Genomic DNA, 20,153 nt, shown 5'->3' with positions numbered 1-20,153 from the left:
TGCCAACAAAATGTTGAATCTATAATCATATATTTTATTTTAATTGTTCTTTCTCTAAAAGAACTTAGGAATAGTGGAAGATCAATCCATCTGTCAGTTTTAAAAAGAAAGCTACCTAGGCTTCAGATAATTAGTTGAAAGATGGCTAACACTCAGGAGTTGAATTGTCATTACAAAACTAGTTATGATCTATAGGGAAGGCTCAAAATGATATTTTTCATGGCAGAGGTCCCCTTTTAGAGATTTTGAGCCGAGGCTCTTGGTTGGTCACACTAGTTATTAAGTTACTTAGATTTATCTGCAAGATAACTTAGTTATCATTCTAGATTTATCAGATCTGAAGGATAACAACTTATGAGAAAAACCTAGCTGGGAGATGAGGAGTTAACATAGTTGGATCTTCTTTGACATAGAATGCGATTTATTTTCAAGGAGGAAATATTTAACAACAAATAAATTTTGATTTAAACTACCCACCCCATAATTATTATCCTTGACAATGCTGCTAATGATGAAGATGAAAACAATCGACCTTTGGTCCATATCATCGCTAGCTAATGTGACACATTGACTTCCCAAATGTAATCAACTAGGGAATTAATTGGATGGATTCTGAAAAACACCATAGTAGATAGATAAATTAATAATAATAATAATTATTATTATTATTATTTTGAAGGAAGGAATCGTATCCTCAAATTGGATGGATTCCTTCTTATATAATGACACTCAAGTGGTTAACTTGAAGATCTTAATTGATATCTTATTATTTTGGGAAAAAAAAAGTATAAATATGTGCCCAACAAAGCAGATTAGGATGTACCGACTACAATTTCATCCACTTTTGTTTCTCGCGTCGCATGGAAATACCAACTGTTCATATTATGACTTTATTCACAGTTTTTAATCAGACTTTAAAATAAAGAATAGTGAGAGCTACGGAGTTAGATTTTTTTTTTTCGTTTTTATGTTAATGACTCAGCTCAAATCAAAGCAGATTAACGGGTGCAGAGCCAAAATCCATACCCGTTAATTACGTGGTGGTTCCTTATTGAGTTTTAGACTTCGGGTCCACCAACATGCCCAAAAAGTAGTACACCAATCTCGTAATTCCTATCATTTCCGGGGTTGCTTCAGTAATTTAGTCATGCCATGCGGCATCAATGTCATCTCCGCCCTACCCAATCTTTTCTCGTAGCGAAGTTGCGTTGTCGGCGCACTCCTCCTCCTTCTCTTCTTCCGGCGTGGGTTACCGTCTTACCGTTGCAAAGGTAATTCCGCTTCTTTCTATTCATGTCTTCATCTCGCTGGATCTGATCTCCGTTAGAAAGGGTTTTAAGGATTGGATTCGTCAAGCTTTAAGGTTTTTGTCCGTTTCTCTGAGTATGGAAGAGTATCTGACCATTCGGAAAGGGTTTAGCCTCCACGGTCTGTTCTGCTGTGGTTCTTGCTTGTGAACTTTGGTTTTAGTGGGATCCTTTCCTTTAGAGTCACTTTATTGTTTTTCTTTTATGGCAGATCCATGCTGATCTTTGTGTTTGGCACTCGACTATGCCTTAACTCTGATCATAAGCTCAATTGGAAATGCTGAATCTTAGATGGGTTGGGCTGCTTTGTTGTAGAGGTTTAGCTATGTGTTGTTATACAGATGTTACTTTGTTGTATTTTTTGTGTGTAATTGTTCTTTCAAGTAATACTTCTAATAATGATCGTCTTAAATAAGACACTAATCCTACTGTAAGAATGTTAGCATAAATGAGATGACTTTCAAGCTTATGGTGGTTGGGGTTTTGATGGGCTCCTGAACTTATGTTCTAGGCAACGGTGAAATCGTTCTCCTCTCTTTCGTTGAAAGATAAAATCTGAATATTTTTACAGGAGGTAATCATGGATATTTAAAGACCCAGTGACCCCCTTACCACAAATCTTTTTTCACTTAAGCAAAAGGCCATTGTTCCAAGGTAGGTAATACCGAATGATACCGCTCGGTACGGGCGGTATGTACTGGTCCGACAGCATACCGGTACGCGGACCGCTCGTTACCTGATAGAACGAAAAATAATAATAAAATAATATATATATATATATATATATATATATTTATATTTATATTTAAATATCTTAGAAAAAGGTGATGTTCGGCGATGTCGCCTTTTTCGGATTATATATATATATATTTATATATTTAAATAAACGAGGCAATGTCGTCGCACATGGGGAAGGAAAAGGCGACGTCGTCGAGGCGATGCGACGCCGCCTTTTAAATAAAAAAAAAATATAATCTTATATATATATATATATATATATATATATATATATATATATATATATATAAACGAGGCATTTTGTCATAGAATATTATTCCTGTCAGACATTAACCTAATGAAAATAACAATGGAAATTTTAGAGAATTTTGTCCCTGTTTGTTGAAATAAAAAAATAGATCTAAGAATGATGAGTCACCATGCTGAGATCCTCATATTTGTGATTTCTTTATCTTCTGTGATGAAGTCGAGGAAAACAAAGATGTTATGTTTGCCATTCTTAGCTAGTCCTTGTTACTGAGGGTTTCTAGTTTGAGCAACTTTGATATCTTCATTAAAATAGTGCATGTGTTGGGGTCTTCTATTAGGACTCACTCTTTATAGTATTGAGTAAAACCTAATATTTGGTTTATTCTGATTTAATCTTTGGCCAAATTAATTAGATTGTCGGGATTGCATGTGTTACTTCATCGCATTGCTATATTCTTGCAACTGTCGTTAGTGTTTAAATTTTGAAATCCTTGACTTATTCTATTTTTTATTTTTACTGGTTCTGATAACTGAAGTATTTAGTTAGAATGTGATCTAGTCATGCTTGACAAAGGTACCTTCTAATTCATGTCACATGATGTTCCTTTTCCATGCAGATGAATGTAGAGAAGCTCATGAAGATGGCTGGTGCTGTTCGCACTGGGGGAAAGGGCAGTATGCGCAGGTTTATTTCTATTCTATCGCCAATTTTGAGATACTAGTACCTTGACCAGTTTGATTATCTGTGGTAATGATTAGAGGCTAAATATTTTGTCTATGTGCAATTTATGCTAGTACCCTTTAGAGGTCAGTTAAATCAAACACTTTTAAGTGCCTTATTTTGTTTGTCTGCATTTTGATCAGGAAGAAGAAGGCAGTTCACAAGACTACAACAACTGATGATAAGAGGCTTCAAAGCACCTTGAAGAGAATAGGCGTGAATGCCATTCCTGCTATAGAAGAAGTTAACATTTTTAAGGATGATCTTGTTATTCAATTTGTTAACCCTAAGGGTAAAGCACATCACATTCATTAAAAGAAACACTAAATCATTGCCAAACGATTTACTGAATTTTTCCACATTTTTTCAGTGCAAGCTTCAATTGCAGCCAATACATGGGTTGTTAGTGGGTCTCCTCAGACAAAGAGTATGTGACTTGACGAGTATCTGTTAGATTGGCCTGGTGTTGATAAATATGAGATGATTCATGAAAATTTTCTTTTGGATTTTAGTTGTCATCTTTTCTGGAATCCCTTACTTAGCTAAGACAACTCACACACGATTTTCTTGTGACAGAACTTCAAGATCTGCTACCTGGGATCATTAACCAACTAGGTATTCTCATTTAATGTTATTATAGTTTGGACATTGTGTTTAGCTTTCATTATCGCATTTTTGTTACTGCCAAGTTACTAACTTGCAATTGTACATTATGGTGGTCTTGAGTGTGTAGCTTCTATACAATATGTGCATGCTGATTAGTTTTCATTTTGTCTTGCTCAATCATCTAGATTCATGTTATTTATGTTCCATTGCTGTTCCCAAATGTTGATGAATGCTACTGGTGTCAAATATTTTGTTGCTTACTAAATGTGGTTGTTTCTACTTTCTACTGTGTTTGCATTGCTATATGGGATAACTAGTGCCATGGCTGAACCTGGTTGTTGGCATCTTGCAAGATATTATGTCTCTGGTTGTTTTGTACGTAGTACATGAATTTTTGATGATATTTTCTTTTTTCCCAGGACCTGATAATTTAGAAAACCTGAAGAGGCTTGCGGAGCACTTGCAGAAACAGGCACCTGGTGCAGGTGCACCTGCGAAACAGGATGACGATGATGATGTCCCTGAGCTGGTGCCTGGCGAGACATTTGAAGCTGCTGCTGATGAAAATCAAGCTTCTTAGAGAACACATGTTTCCGAGAGAATTTATCAGACCTTTCATGCAGTTGTTATCTGATTTTGAGTGATCTACATGTGAAGCTGATTTTGTCTTTTATGTTATATGGATCATTAATTAGAAAAGCAAATCCTTTGTTCTTTCTTTCAATACAATGTCTTAAGAGTAATGGCTAGTTTTGTATTTCGTGCATGAGATTCACCTGAACTTGTGCATGAGTTGCCCAAAGGCATCATAGTGTACCTGTTTGATTGACTTTTTGAAGTGTTACATTATTGAGCAAATTCCTGATAAGAGTTTACGAGTGGCGCTGTCCATCTGGTTTGAGCCATATAAAAAGTTTCTTGCAAGTTACAATGGATGGATAGTCATGGATTTTCATGTTTGCATTGGGTGTGCAGTTGGTAAGTGTTGATGGTTTGTTTCAGTATTTCTGTGGTCCAGCAGAGTGAATCACCGTAACTCTATTGAAACACCTCATAATGGTGACTGTGTTGGAAAAAAAAAAAAATCAGAAGGGTAATTTATTGGTTATTCTCTGCTATCGGCAAAAGATAATTTAGATAATTTATTGGTCATTGTCACACTGAACTATTTTGACCCTTAAAACTAATATCTGCAAATTTAGACGAGTTAAAAAATATGTTCTCAATGCCAATATTTTTGCTCTTTCAAAGATGCCATTACGAAGATAAATAGAATGATCAATTTTGTCTTGTTATTGCTAGTAGGAGCGGCCATCACTCCCTAAATACTCATTATCCATAAATTTCTAAAGCAGAGCTGGTGTGGTAGCATTGATGATTGGTGTCTTTGATTTGTAAATCAAACAACTCCAAATGATGTTGGATTTGGAGATCCCAACACGATTAGCTAACCAATTTATAACTCTATTATCTTCCCCAAAAATCCTATACTTTTTGACTTCAATAGAACATTCCAAGTATTTTAAAATATCTTTATTGTATATTCAGTAGCGACTAAGCAATGAGGAAAAGTATCTTCTTTTCTAATACATCGATAAGAGACGCAGCAGTCAGATTCAATATGAATTCTTTACACTCCTGCTCTAATCCTAAATTAATCTCAAACTTGAAACCAATGTAACAAATATTTTGAACAAAGAAAAAGCACCTCTTATTCAGTAGAATCTCAAACCAAAGACAACTACTCTATACAAGTATGAAAATATGTCCCGCCAAAGAGAACAGTGCACTTACTGACTACAAGGGATAAGTACCATTACAGGAATAGGTTCCATGACAGGAATCACTTGTACCACCCCACAAGAACTTTTCGAATGAGCCAACTTCCCTGAACATGTTGACATATTTAGACAAGCATCTTCCCATATCCAAGTTCATGTATACTTTGTATATCCACACTACTACTCTATGATACAATTTTTTTTCACTTTATCAACATTGGATGAAGTGAACACTGACAGTTCTACTACTAGCATTGAGTCAGTTATCAGAAAAAGAATGTCATTGTAGATTCTAGTTTGCTCTATTGGAGAGAGATCACAATTTCGAATGCACCGATCAATGCCTTCACCTTGCTCTTCCTAGTCTCCACTAGTTTATTCGTGGTTTCTTCTATCACATTGTTGAATAAGCCTCGCACATCCTTCTCCTGTGTATCTTGGTGTTTTAGCACAATGCTTTGAGTTTCTGGTTTTGAGTCAGTTACCACGTCGGCCATCTCACTCCTTTGGAAGTTCTCCCTCTCTAAGTGACTGCTGTTGACGTTTCTATCCACCATTCTTCCTCTCCTGAATCTTAGCCTTTTTGGACCATTGTTTTCAGGCTGAAGTTCAATCGCCTTACCTCTCGTAAACTTTAATTTGTGTGGTATGGAAAACTCATCTTCCCGATGATGAACAATCGCATCTCTTCTGACTATTCTCTTCTGTTCACTTTTTAAAGATTCACAATTGTCACTGTCTTCGTTAATCTCATGCTCAGAGTCCGATTCAGTTGTTTCGGAAGAAGCAGACTCTGATTTCTCAATCTCTTCCACATCATCTGTAGCAGATTGGGATGGTTGGTCATCACTAGGTTTCAGTTCCAGAGCATCAACATCAATGTTCTCCAATTTCAACAATTTCTCTTGTAGAAAATTCACATCGGCGTCTTCAGATTTCAGTACCAGGATGTCAACAAGATTGATGTCCTCTGGTTTCAGCAATTTCAGCTCTGGAGAATCCATGTAATCCATCTCATTGTCTTCCTTAATCTCATGCTCAGAGTCCAATTCAGTTGTTTCGGAAGAAGCAGACTCCGATTTCTCAATCTCTTCCACATCATCTGTAGCAGATTGGGATGGTTGGTCATCACTAGGTTTCAGTTCCAAAGCATCAACATCAATGTTCTCCAATTTCAACAATTTCTCTTGTAGAAAATTCACATCGGCGTCTTCAGATTTCAGTACCAGGATGTCAACAAGATTGATGTCCTCTGGTTTCAGCAATTTCAGCTCTGGAGAATCCATGCAATCCATCTCATTGTCTTCCTTAATCTCATGCTCAGAGTCCAATTCAGTTGTTTCGGAAGAAGCAGACTCCGATTTCTCAATCTCTTCCACATCATCTGTAGCAGATTGGGATGGTTGGTCATCACTAGGTTTCAGTTCCAAAGCATCAACATCAATGTTCTCCAATTTCAACAATTTCTCTTGTAGAAAATTCACATCGGCGTCATCAGATTTCAGTTCCAAGGTGTCAACAAGATTGATGTCCTCTGGTTTCAGCAATTTCAGCTCTGGGGAGTCCATGCAATCCATCTCATTGTCTTGCTTAATCTCATTCTGCGAGTCCAATTCAGTTGTTTCGGAAGAAGCAGACTTTGATTCCTCAATCTCTTCCACATCATCTGTAGCAGATTCGGATGGTTGGTCATCACTAGGTTTCAGTTCCAAAGCATCAACATCAATGTTCTCCAATTTCAACAATTTCTCTTGTAGAAAATTCACATCAGCGTCTTCAGATTTCAGTTCCAAGGTGTCAACAAGATTGATGTCCTCTGGTTTCAGCAATTTCAGCTCTGGAGAATCCATGCAATCCATGTCATTGTCTTCCTTAATCTCATTCTCAGAGTCCAATTCAGTTGTTTCGGAAGAAGCAGACTCTGATTCCTCAATCTCTTCCACATCATCTGTAGCAGATTGGGATGGTTGGTCATCACTAGGTTTCAGTTCCAAAGCATCAACATCAATGCTCTCTAATTTCAACAATTTCTCTTGTAGAAAATTCACATCGGCATCATCAGATTTCAGTTCCGAGGTGTCAACAAGATTGATGTCCTCTGGTTTCAGCAATTTCAGCTCTGGGGAGTCCATGCAATCCATCTCATTGTCTTCCTTAATCTCATTCTGCGAGTCCAATTCAGTTGTTTCGGAAGAAGCAGACTCTGATTCCTCAATCTCTTCCACATCATCTGTAGCAGATTGGGATGGTTGGTCATCACTAGGTTTCAGTTCCAGAGCATCAACATCAATGTTCTCTAATTTCAACAATTTCTCTCGTAGAAAATTCACATCGGCGCCATCAGATTTCAGTTCCAAGGTGTCTACAAGATTGATGTCCTCTGGTTTCAGTAATTTCAGCTCTGGGGAATCCATGTAATCCTTGCCTAGCTCGAGCAATTTCTGGTTGGTAGGTTCTGTTTCCAGGGACTCGAAATCTATTTCCTCTGGCATCAACGAATCTTGCTCTAGAAAACTCATATCAACATTTTTTAATTTGACCATTTTCCAATCCTCATCATGTTTCAGTTCTGAGGAATCATCTAGCAAATCCATATCGATATTCTTTTGTTCAAACAATTTCTTATTATCAGGATTCAGTTCAAAGGAATCAAGATTGATGTTCTCTAGTTCCAGTAAATTTTGCCCTAAAACATCCATGTCAGCATTCTCTGGCTTAAACAAATCAATATATGCTGAGTTATTTGGGTCATCTGAATTTACAAATTTCTTCTCTAGTGAATTTAAATCGAAATTCTTTTGTTCGAGCAATTTCTGATCATCAGGATTTAATTTGAAGCAATCAAAGTTAGTGTTCTCTAGTTCCAGCAATTTTTGCCCTAGGACACCCATGTTAGCATTCTCGGGCTTGAGCATATTGATATTCTCTATCTTTTCTGGGTTCAACAAATTCTTCTCTAAGAAATCCATATCGACATTCTTTTGTTCTTGATCATCAGGATTCAGTCCAAACAAATGAAGATTAATGTTATCTAGTTCTAGCAATTTTTGCCCTACGACACTCATGTTAGTATTCCCTGACTTGAGTATATCGACATTCTCTAGGTTCTCTGGGTTCATTAATTTTTGCTTTAGGAAATCGATGTCGGCATTCTTTTGTTCAAGCAATTTCTGATCATCAAGATCCAACTCAAAGGAATCAAAATTACCATTCTCTAGTTCCAGAAAATTCTTCCCTAGGATACCCATGTCAGCATTTTCTGGCTTCACTATAATGACATTCTCTGAGTTCTCTGGGTTCAACAATTTCTTCTCTGGAAAATTTATATCAACACTCGTTTGTTCAATCAATTTCTGATGATCAAGATTCAGTTCAAAGGAATGAAGATTGATGTTCTCGGTGTCAGCATTTTCCGGCTCGAGCATTTCCTGCAGTGGGAAATCCATATCACTATTTTCACATTTCAGTAGTGGTTGCTTTGAGGAATCACAGACAACATTCCCTGTTTTTGATGATTTCTGCACTGTAGAATCCAAACCAGCTTTCTCAGGTCTCTTATTAACATACAATGTTTTCTCCTCATTGTTCTCACTATCATATTGGGCTTTTCCAACTTCTTGATTCTTGTCAGGGATCACTTCCTTTCCATGCTTGTGTTTCCTGTGGTTCAAACTCAAGACACCATCACCAATATACGTGAGAGATGGAGAAGCTGTGGATGGTTTCAACATCTTCTTTTCTAGCATATCTTTCTTTTCACCACTCTTAGCAAGAACTTCTTTCCCATTTCTTCGTCCAGTTGGTTCATGTGAAGGAGAAAGCACAGATCTTGATGCTACAGTTGTTATCTCACTGACCTTCTTAGATGCAGCACTAACAGGAGTGATCTTACTAGGAACTGGTATCTTATGTGTGATGTTGCTCTTCAAAGATGTTTGCTTAACCAGTTTAGGTTTAAAAGATGAACTGGCTTCCCATAGAGATAAAGTCCTCTTCTTGATGATACCAGTCTTCTGTCGTGCATCAAATCCATTGTCAGTAGATTGTTCACCAACTTTATGATGGTAAGAAAATGAATGTGACTCGATCAGATTCTTTGATTTGATAACTTGTTTCATCTTTTGATCCCTTGGATTAGTGTATCTCACCTGAGATTCTTCATTCGTCAAAATTGGAATAACTATATGATCATTAGATATACTGCTTGTTTGTGTTGATATTGGTGATTGCAACTTAATCTTGACAGGGAACTCTAAAAATCCATCCTTGATGTTCTTTGAAGAAAACTTTTCCTTATTGACAGCTGGTTTATCAGGAAATTTGGCTTTTCTATGAGATGAGGGCTTCAGCTTGATCGCACAAGGGTTTCTCTCTTCTACATGTAATTTGTTTACTTGATATGACTCATCTCTCAGAGTAAACTTGTTGATCGAATTGGGAAAAAACAAAGGCTTTGTCTCAGCCATGAAATCATATTTCCACCCATACTTGCAAAAATCATGGCAGGAGTTAGTAGAAGCTCTTAGATAACGAGGTAGAATCTTTACCTTGCTGGTTGAAGGAAGTGATATACCAGTAGTAATCCTTCCCCCAGTTGAAAGCTTCTTTGATTTGTTGTTTAACTTGAGAAGAAATGAAGGATGCTTTCTCTCAGCCTCAAAAACTTGTTTCCTTCCACGCTTGCAAAAATCATGGCAGGCATTAGAAGAGGCTCTTAGATAACGAGGTAGAGGCTTTACTTTGCTGGTTGAAGGATGTGATGAGCCTGTAGTAATCCTTCCCCCAGTTGAATGCTTCTCCAAATTGTTGTTCAATTTGCGAAGAACTGAAAGAGGCTTTGTGTCAGTCTCAAAAGCTTGTTTCCATCCATCCTTGCAAAATTTATGGCAGGAGTTGGTACAAGTTCTTAGATAATGAGGTAGAGCCTTTTTCTTGCTGGTTGAAGGAAGTGATGAACCTGTAGTAATCATTCCTCCAGTTGAATGCTTCTTCAAATTGTCATTCAATTTGGGAAGAACTGAAGGAAGCTTTGTGTCAGTCTTAAGAGGTTCTTTCCATCCATACTTGCAAAAATCATGGCACGAGTTGGTATAAGCTCTTAGATAATTAGGTAGAGGCTTTTCCTTGCTGGTTGAAGGAATTGATGAACCTCTAGTAATCATTGCCCCAGTGAAATGCTTCTTCATACCATCTTTTGCATTTGGATTTACTGAGACTGAATACTTATCCATTGCCTTTTCAGTCATCATCGGATTGTGATGAGGTTGGAAGGGTGATTTTGTTATGCAAATCTGCAGCTAAGAAAAGGAGTCATAAGTTTTATAAAGTAGTGCAATATTTTGCATTTATTGTACAAATTACAAGAGATTGATGCTTCTCAGAAAGGGAAATAAATACCTTCGGACTGATGTTGGCATACTCAGTGTATATGACTCCCGTAATACAGGGTCAGGGGGGTTTGAGTCAATATACACAACCTTATTTTTAAATATAGGGAGGTTGTTTCCAATGACTCAGACCCTAGCAGCAACCTTTAATCCTTAGAACTAATGTTTGTAAGACTAAAAGTAGACTCATAATGTATCTTGCTGTATAGGGAGAGAGAATAAACTAAGGTAAACTAAATCAATAAAAAAATGATCTATTCTTGATCTGTTGATCATTTATTCAGGACTAATGGCATGTGGTACTTAACATATACATGAAATGTTTCACAACTAGGTAGGTTTAATTGGCTGGCCAAATGGTGCATAACCCATTAACATTCATAGACTAACTTGAACAAATTTGGTTAAACTTGAATGACCCAATTTTGTCATCAATCCTTTATTCCAGATGGAAGAGAGTAAGAGACAAATGCAAAAAAAATGAAGAAAGAAATTATGGAAGGAATGAAAACAGAAAGGAAAAAAGATGAGAGAATGAGTATAAAGACCTGCAACTGTACAAAGATATCTAGTTTTATTATTGTTTACATATAACAATGAGAAAATTCATTCATGCATAAACATCTCTTTAAAAATCTACAACTATAGAGCCCTTTTCTTTTAATGTATTTTCTCAATATCTTACATATTTATTACAACATAGATCAAATCATTTATCTATAGGTGAAGTAAAAAAGTTATTGGAACATATTAATTCTTGGTGTCAAATCATCATTCCAACTTAATCTTTTGAGTTTCCTCCATCTAAAAATAAAAAGGAAGGAATAAAAAAATAAATCATTTCAACAACCATAATGAGTAGGATCTTGTCAAAAATTTCAGAATCATACAGACAAGATTCAGTACTCATGTAACATTGTCAATCATCTTTTACTAAAAATTTCATATGCCATGAATACTCGTAAAAGAACATAAATCAGTTCTTTTGAAAATCATGAATGAAATAAAAACACAAGAATTATTCAAAATTCTTTCAAGAAAGTAATCATCATATGTTAGTCTTATGGAACATAACTTAAACAAACACATTTATGGAATGACATCCACAAAGTACATAGGCATAAAGATTGGACACCTGACATTCACTCTCCCGGGATGGAGATATATTACTCGACATGATAGTTCTATATTCTCCCAGTAGCTAACAAAAGGAACTCATATTACCCTTCATCATATTACACTTCATTTAGGAGACAGGGACATATATTTCCTCACAATGATGGAGAAACCATCTAGCATATATCTGACAGCACATAAATCCTCAAAAGGTTTGCATATTCTCAAAATGATTTGCCTACCAGTAGTAGCATGCTTGCACGGGTTGAAAAATAAATGTTCTCAAATATATCATTATATATTTTATTCATTTATTTGTAATTCTTCCATTAATGCTTGTAGATCATGCTTTCTTTATGAGTTTATGGCATGGAAGACTCAATCTAGTTGCAGCTCCTCACTGTGATAGGCCCTAGCTCTTTTCACGGGGTGTTGATCCAACTCAAATTGCTCCTCCATCATAGCCACATGTGTCATATGCATGGTAAAAATAATATCAACCTTGATGAAAGATACCTTAACTATAAAAATTTATCATAGAACATCAAATAAAATCCTTTAAATTTACTAGATCGAAAGATAGATGGGTATCAAGCCTACTAGCTCGGAGATTGGCCTAAACCTGAGTTCAATTTACCTCATTTGAGCTGAATTAGCTTTATCGAGTCTTAAATTACCCAAATCCTATTTGAATCGAACAGAAATAATTCAAATTCAATTTTAACCTTACTTTAATCATTTAAATTTGGCTAGAATTAGTCAGAAATCATCTGAATCCAACTTGATTTGATTTAAATCTATACAAAGACCCTCTGAACTGGTCTGAATAGATCAAAACCAGTCTGGATACACCTTGGACTAACATGAACCAGCCAAACTCAGGCTGATTTGGGTTGGACTGCAATAGGCTATCGGCATAGTATCGGACCATGCTAGGGCTACACTAGGTTGTATGGCTACTGGGTCATTGGGTCGCACCGAGCCACAAGCAACAATGTTGGTGTAGGTTAGGCCGAACCTAACGTGAGTTGGGTCTGGTTCGTTCCGACCAATTAGTTCAACCAATAGTTATCCAAATCGAATCAAAAAGTGACCCAGCCAAGCCTTGGGTCACTAGTAGGACTTGTGGGTCAATTAGTCGAACCCCTTATTTAATCTAAAATATTTTTAAATATATAAAATTATTTAAAAATTTATATAAAACACAAAATATTAACATTATTAAAAAATATCAATCCTTAGACAAATGAAAACAAAACTTCGATTGCATACAATATGATAAAAATAAAAATTATAACCAAAATTATAGACGTAAACTTTTATCCAAATTAAATAACAAGTGACAATATCTAAAAGGTAATTTGATTAATCAAACTCAAAATAGATTGTTCAACATAATAAAAAAGGTATCCGATATAGTTGTCATGACTTAAATAACATATGCATATGAATTTTTTAAAAATAATGTTCATTTATCCTATTGCAACATTTGGTTTATTCTCATCATGTTCATTTTGGTGACTTAAGCAAGAAAAAGGTAAAGAGAAGATATATGAGAGGAGGGGTAAAGACAAAACAATTGTCGTAAGGAGATGAGGAGGCGAAGGAGAGAGGTTTCTAATAAAAGAAAGGGTGACACAAAAAGAGAAGTGATTGTATAATAAAGATTTCATGTTAACCTTCATTTCAAATTTTACCTAAATATCCTATTAAACAATAAAAAGAATATTTAACTAATTTTAATTATATTTACAAAACTGGATTGATTTTATTTTACATTGGTTATTCAAAAACTAGTCGGTCAAATAGTTCATCTCGATTTTTTAACATAATGGATCTAATAAATAAATCAGACTAATCAACGGTTCAATTCCCCCTTTTTTGATCCAACCACTCGATTCAGTTTAGTTTCAATAACTATGGTTTGGAGTCGATCCCAAACAAAATCAAAGATGACAAATTATTTATAACAATGAAGGTATTTTAGATTAAATACCCCTAATGACTGTCCCAACAGTGCCCCTAATGACATCAGTATTTTTTTTTCAATTATTTATAACAATGAAGGTATAAACAATGTTAAATTTAGTTTAAAGATATGAAAAATCTTAAGACATCAATCACAAAATTTTAGAACAACAATAACATTACAATATGACAACGACAAAATCATAAAGTACCAACTATTTGGGATCGACATCATGAATCTTTTCTCTACCTCTTCTTATACCATTGATACTAATCATTTCACCTTTTTTAACTAATGTATCTGTACATCTCCTATGCACATTTGTATCATCTTAGATAATTTTTTCTCATTTTATCCTCGATTGAAGTGATAGCTAATTGTTCACAAATAATGATATTTTTTTCCAATTTTTCCTATTAACTCCACACATCCACATCAACATTCTCATCTTAACAATATAACATTTTTGTTATTTCTTAAGTGCTCAACAAATAAATCCATAAAACGTTTAACAACTATCATATATTTTTTTCTTTTAATCTCAAAGGTATACAATGATCACTTAAGATTATTAATACCTCTCGCCATTTTAACCATCTCATTTTTATTATATGAAAAATATCTTTATCCTCTCTATCTTGTTAATAATTGATTCAAGATATCTAAAACTTTACTTAGTGGAACTTCTTACTCATCCAACTTAATATTATTAAAATTACATCTCAAATATTTAGTTTTAGTCATACTTAATCTAAAACCTTTTAATTTCTAAGAATGCCTCTACAACTCAAGTTTAGAATTAAATTTATCTTGACTCTCATCAACTAGGATAACATTATCTAAGGTATGCAATACCGTACCGTACCAGTATTTCGAGGTTGGCTCGGTATGGTACGGTACCGGCGTACCAAGCGATACACCAGGGTATACCGAACGGTACACCAAGGTTTATCGAGCGATTTTCTCTTATTGCAGCATTGTAACACTACTACTACAGTGTAACACTATAGCATTACTACAGTGTATTACTGTAGCACTATAGCATGATCCGTCCAATAGCGGGCGATCCGCGTACCGATATGCCGTCAGACCGGTACGTACCGCCCGTACTGGACGGTACCATTCGAAATTGCATAGCATAACATTATCAATAAATAGCATGGACCATGAGAGGCTTATCGTATAAATGACTAATAACTTAATTCATTATTAATGTAAAAAAGTAGGAACTAGGAAACTCACTAGACAAACTCCATATAGTTCTTATAGTAATAGTTACATTATCTTAGTAATATTAATATAATTTGTTCATACACTTTTTTTTTTTCAAAGACTCACCATAATAAATCTCTAGAAACTCTATCGTATACCTTCTCTAAATCAATAAAAATTATATATAGGTATTTTTTTTTCTCTCTATAATTTTCCATTAGTTGTCTTGATAAATAAATTGCTTCTATTGTTTATTTTTTAAGCATAAAACTAAATTAATTTTTAAAGATATTTATTTGAAATCTTATTCTAATATGGATAACTCTTTCCCAAAGTTTTATAGTGTGACTCATGATTTTAATTCTATTATAATTAAAATAATTTTGTATGTTACCCTGATTCTTTTAAATTGACACTAAAAAGCTCTTCCTAATTCATCAAACATCTTTCTAAATCTCAAAATTTTGTTAAATAAGCTAGTTCACTAAGATATTCCTTAGTCTCCTAAATCTTTTTACAAACCTCAATAAAAAAGATACCATTACACCTCACAATCTTAAGTATTTTCAATGTGTTTTAGATATCTTTTGCTTCAGTAGCTCTAATTCTACAAATAAAATGTATAATTATTAAATCTACCATTATTATCTATACACTCATAGATTATTCAATAAATAATTTATAAAAATAATTTCTTCTTCTTTCCATAATTTCATTATCATTAACAAGTATTCTTTGATCTTTAATGTATCTAATATTACTGAAATTATTTTACTCCCTTTCCCTATCATTAGTGATTCAGTATATATCTTTTTCCCATCTTTAATACCTAATTTGTTATAAAAATTATAATCTTTTATTTCTTATCATACTAATAGCTCTTTTAGCCTTTGTTTTATGTATCATTAAATTTTTTTCTCATTTTTATAATTTTCCAATATTTAAAGGATGATCTTTTAATAAAAATTACTTTATGAACTTTCTTACACCACCACCAACTCTCTCTTAAAACTATACTTTTACATTATGTTTCACCAAGAATCTTCTTTATTAAGCTCCTAATCTTATTGGCTATTATAATTTAAATAATATTAATATTATCTCCATCTATGTTCCAAGTCGCCTTCCTTTCGATCCATTTCTTAAAAATTCTTACATTATTATCACTAAAATTCCACCATCTAGTCCTCATAATTTCTTCTATTATCTTTTTCTTTTACCATTTATAACAATAAATGTCCAATACCATCAAGTTATGTTGATTCATCAAGCTTTTGCCATGTATCATTTTATAATTCTCACATATAATTTTATCTAACTTTCTATTGAGAAAAAAGTCTATATGATAGATATGACCACTCTTATAGGTGATCAAATATTCATCTATTTTGAAGTAAGTATTTACAATTATGAGATAATACAAAATAATCCAAAATCATACCACCCTCTTCATTTCTCTCCCCACAACCAAGGCCCTCACACACCCTTATAAATTCACTATATATTTTTTCTACATGAGAATGTAAATCTCCAATTATAAGTTTTATAGTTATATGTATTCCTTAAATGATATCATCTAAGTCTTCTGAAAATACTCTTTTGGTTTGATCCTCTAATCAACTTGAGATGTATAATGGCTTATAGCATTCAAAACCTTTTCCCTCAAGACAAATTTAAATGCAGAATGATACGAATATCATGGAAAATCATTAAATATGGTTTGAAGGTTCTAATATGATGAAACAAATAATTAAATTAATATTAATCACTAATTTAAACTAACAAATGAATGCATGAACATAATTAAATAACTAATTTATATGTCACGATACGAAATTTCAAAACAACTAATTGAATAAAAAGAATGCATTGTATCCTTTTTTCATATAGAAATTCCGAAATTAATTAATATCAAAATTTTAAGAATAATTAAATAGTCAATAGAATATATTAGAATTTAAATTAAAGAAAAAGGAGAACCTACCTGGAGTTGATGATCGCCGTAAGTTTCTTCTCACGATTGAATCTATCCCTTAGCCACGATAGCTGAAAAGGGAGGAGGTCAGACAATTTATAAAGAGGATGAAAAGGATAATAATTTATTTTATTTTTGTGATTATTTTAGTTGACAATAACTAAGTTGGTATTCAAGGTAGGAAATATGTATTAACTACCAAAATAAAATTCCACTCAATGGCATGTAAATTAAGAAATAAATATTATCATTTTAGTTATGAAAGAAAAATTAGAGCGATTACATTTCTCCCCTATTAAGTCCTTTGATTCCCAAATTCGATTTTCCTTAAGATAAAAAGAAATAAATGCTTCTCAAAATTAAATCAATATGAATCCTGAATCTAAATTATGGTTCTATCATTGCTTAATCATAACTGACAAATCACCTTTAAATTAATAAATAATTTCAACTCAAACGTAACTAATTGAGTTGTGAATCTATGGGTTCTTAAAATGTTTGTTTCAAATTGAACCAATATCAATTAATTAGCTGAGAAGCATAACTTAGAACTTAATTTATCCATGTTGAACATAATTCCAACAATCCATTTCAGATGATTAGAACTAATCCGATATACCTAACTACCTCGGCATCTACTTCTTCGCAGTTCATGATAATTCCTGCAACCAATATGCTATAATAGTGGATTAATATTGTGTTTATTCCCATCATTGAAGCTCATTGGAGACTAGAAGAAGTTAAAGGCATAAAAATTTATAAATATGGTCTCGAGACATGAAAAATCTTTTGATAGGATGGATAATCTTAATATGAGCAATAATCTAATTTAAACATATGAAGCATGAACATCATGAAAATCATTCAGTGTCATGATTCAAATAATTAAGTTAGCATTAATCAACAATTTAAATTAATATGTGAAGAAGGTATGGACATCATTAAATGTGTTTACTAATTTATATGTTATGTTAAAAAATAAAACAATTAATTAAATCTAAAGCATACAGCATACCCTTTTGTTAATTAAAGAATATGAAATTAAACAACTAAAATATTTAAATTAAACAAATTAAAAAGAAGAACCTACGTAGAGCCAATGATCTCCACTAATATGTCCACAAGGTCGTCAAAATGGATGAAAAGGAGTATCTCATAGAGATGAGAATATTTTCTAATAAGGAATAATTTTATTTTTATTTTTTCATTATTTTTAATTGAAAATAATTAATTATTCCTTATTTTGGGTATTCAAGGTAGGAAATAAGTATTAATTGCTGAAATTTAAGTTCCTAATAAGAGAATATTGATTAGGAAATAAACAGTAGAGTGAATTACAGATTAAGTATTTAATAGACAATGTCCATACCAAATCCCTTCCAAAAAAATATTTGAAAGGTATGGAGATCAAATCTATTATACGAAGGGGAAACATTATGTGAAAAAAGAAAAAAAAAATAAAAAGAGGCACAAATTGCCAAAGGGAATTAGTGTTTTATTATTACCAAACCTTCCTATAAAAAAATCCTTCTCTGGCACCAGTAAACTAATAAGAAAGCTACAAACACACATGCAATGGGAGCACATGTTTGTTTGTTTGTTTGTTTCTGAAAGAAGGACAAACAATAAGATACAGACTTGCAACTTGTTTATGAAATAAGCGAAAAATGAAAAAGATGAAGCAGGTGAAGAGAATATAGTAACAACAAGGAGCATGCTAATTTATGCTGATGAACCTATCAAGACCGGATTGAAAGCCAATACGAGGAGCATGCTAATTTCAAGTCACTTTTGAACTTAAAAGATCCATCAATTTCAGACCTCTCCATCACTGATTCCACAAACAAAAAAAATTTCCCCAAAAAATCTAAAGAGAAGGCATTCAACAAATTAAGCCAAAAAAACCTCGACAAGCATTATGTGTAGTTGGAGATAAAATCCGCGGAGAACACCCATCAAGATCACTTGTTTATCAGAAAAGATCCATCTTTGAACCCATCGAACCAAGTAAGTGGTTGAACTATAAACGAACCTCCCACGGCCGCAAGAAAGAGGAGTCTTCAGGTCGGGAAAGAAATCACTAGCTTCATGTGAATCCCGTCACCAGAACGAAGGAGAAGACCTTTGAGGATCGTGCAAGCAAGCAAGGCAAGTATGTCGTAACAGAGCACAGAGATAGATGGAAGAGACGGTCGGATGACCGTAGAAAAACGCGACTTTGTAGCCATCTGGTTCCTCCTCCCGACAAGCTTCTCTTTCAACTCTCCTGTTCCTTTCCAGAAGCATTAAGTCAACTGTTTGGGGAAGAGGGCAGAGAAAAGAAGCTCAAGAAAGAAGGAGAGATTGTGTTTTGCTTGGTAGCAATAGGGAGGTGGTTAAAGAAGGGTTTCGGTTGGGCATTAAGGTCGTATCAAAAGCAATGAACAAATCTTAAAGAGCCACCAACGGATCAACAAGAATAGTTTGCCAGAAAAATACGTTGTTGGAAGAAGAAGGAAGCATGATGAATTATCGAAGGTAAAGCATCAGCATTGGATTTTGTCAGGAGGATGTTTGAGTAACTTGAAGATAAGCAAATTATTAATGGTTTGCTGTTGCTTTGCAATGTACTCAAATCTCCTTTAAAGGATCATGGCAATTGTTGATAGCCAGCCGTTTAAGTACTAATATGCATACATGATTTACGCAAGGTGTCGTCGTCCTAAAAAAAAATATATATATATTATTCTTAGATCCTTCGCACGCAGGTTACTTTGTTTTGTTCGCTTGATAGTCATAGTTTTTTATTCGCATCCATCACCGTCAAAACAAAGTACATTTTATTATATGATGAAACCTTCCCGACGTATATATATATATATATATATATATATATATATATTCGGCACGTGGTATATATATGATGGTGGAGAACCTCCATTCAGTTTGTAGGAAGGTGCAACCGCTAGCAGTGCCTCATTTCATCTCTCTAGAAGGAACTGGAAACTCTATGCGGCTTCACTTGAATGTTTTTCGTGACTGGTTATAGTTCAATAATATTTTTCTAATATGTAGGAAATCACAAGGCATTTGCTGAGGAAGCATGTTAGTTA

General features: G+C 34.0%; 2 protein-coding genes across 2 annotated transcripts; one reads left to right on the top strand and one right to left on the bottom strand.

The window, feature by feature from the left end:
* The first annotated feature begins 1,126 nt into the window (after window positions 1-1,126).
* On the top strand, window positions 1,127-4,489 carry LOC135638133 (nascent polypeptide-associated complex subunit beta-like). Its single transcript, XM_065151096.1, has 6 exons — window positions 1,127-1,271; window positions 2,912-2,979; window positions 3,159-3,307; window positions 3,386-3,442; window positions 3,592-3,630; window positions 4,041-4,489. Exons 1-6 carry the CDS (start codon window positions 1,164-1,166, stop codon window positions 4,199-4,201), a joined length of 582 nt encoding a protein of 193 aa, XP_065007168.1. The 5' UTR covers window positions 1,127-1,163; the 3' UTR covers window positions 4,202-4,489.
* Window positions 4,490-5,314: 825 nt separating this feature from the next.
* LOC108951960 (uncharacterized) lies at window positions 5,315-19,507 on the bottom strand. Its single transcript, XM_065151643.1, has 3 exons — window positions 19,094-19,507; window positions 17,071-17,132; window positions 5,315-10,693 (listed from the first exon to the last, which is right to left on the bottom strand). The coding sequence occupies exon 3, from the start codon at window positions 10,649-10,651 to the stop codon at window positions 5,705-5,707; it is 4,947 nt and encodes a 1,648-aa protein (XP_065007715.1). The 5' UTR covers window positions 10,652-10,693; window positions 17,071-17,132; window positions 19,094-19,507; the 3' UTR covers window positions 5,315-5,704.
* Between the last annotated feature and the right edge of the window lie 646 nt (window positions 19,508-20,153).

This window comes from Musa acuminata, chromosome BXJ3-5 (assembly GCF_036884655.1).
Source record: "Musa acuminata AAA Group cultivar baxijiao chromosome BXJ3-5, Cavendish_Baxijiao_AAA, whole genome shotgun sequence".
Classification (NCBI taxonomy): domain Eukaryota; kingdom Viridiplantae; phylum Streptophyta; class Magnoliopsida; order Zingiberales; family Musaceae; genus Musa; species Musa acuminata.
This window is presented reverse-complemented; position numbering and strand designations above follow the sequence as displayed.

Excerpts from the sequence above, each read along its gene's own strand:
- LOC135638133 (XM_065151096.1), top strand. The coding sequence starts at position 1,164 with ATGTCATCTCCGCCCTACCCAATCTTTTCTCGTAGCGAAGTTGCGTTG. Across the intron at positions 1,272-2,911 it reads ACCGTCTTACCGTTGCAAAG|ATGAATGTAGAGAAGCTCAT; the intron begins GTAATTCCGCTT and ends TTTTCCATGCAG. Across the intron at positions 2,980-3,158 it reads GGAAAGGGCAGTATGCGCAG|GAAGAAGAAGGCAGTTCACA; the intron begins GTTTATTTCTAT and ends CATTTTGATCAG.
- LOC108951960 (XM_065151643.1), bottom strand. The coding sequence starts at position 10,651 with ATGATGACTGAAAAGGCAATGGATAAGTATTCAGTCTCAGTAAATCCA.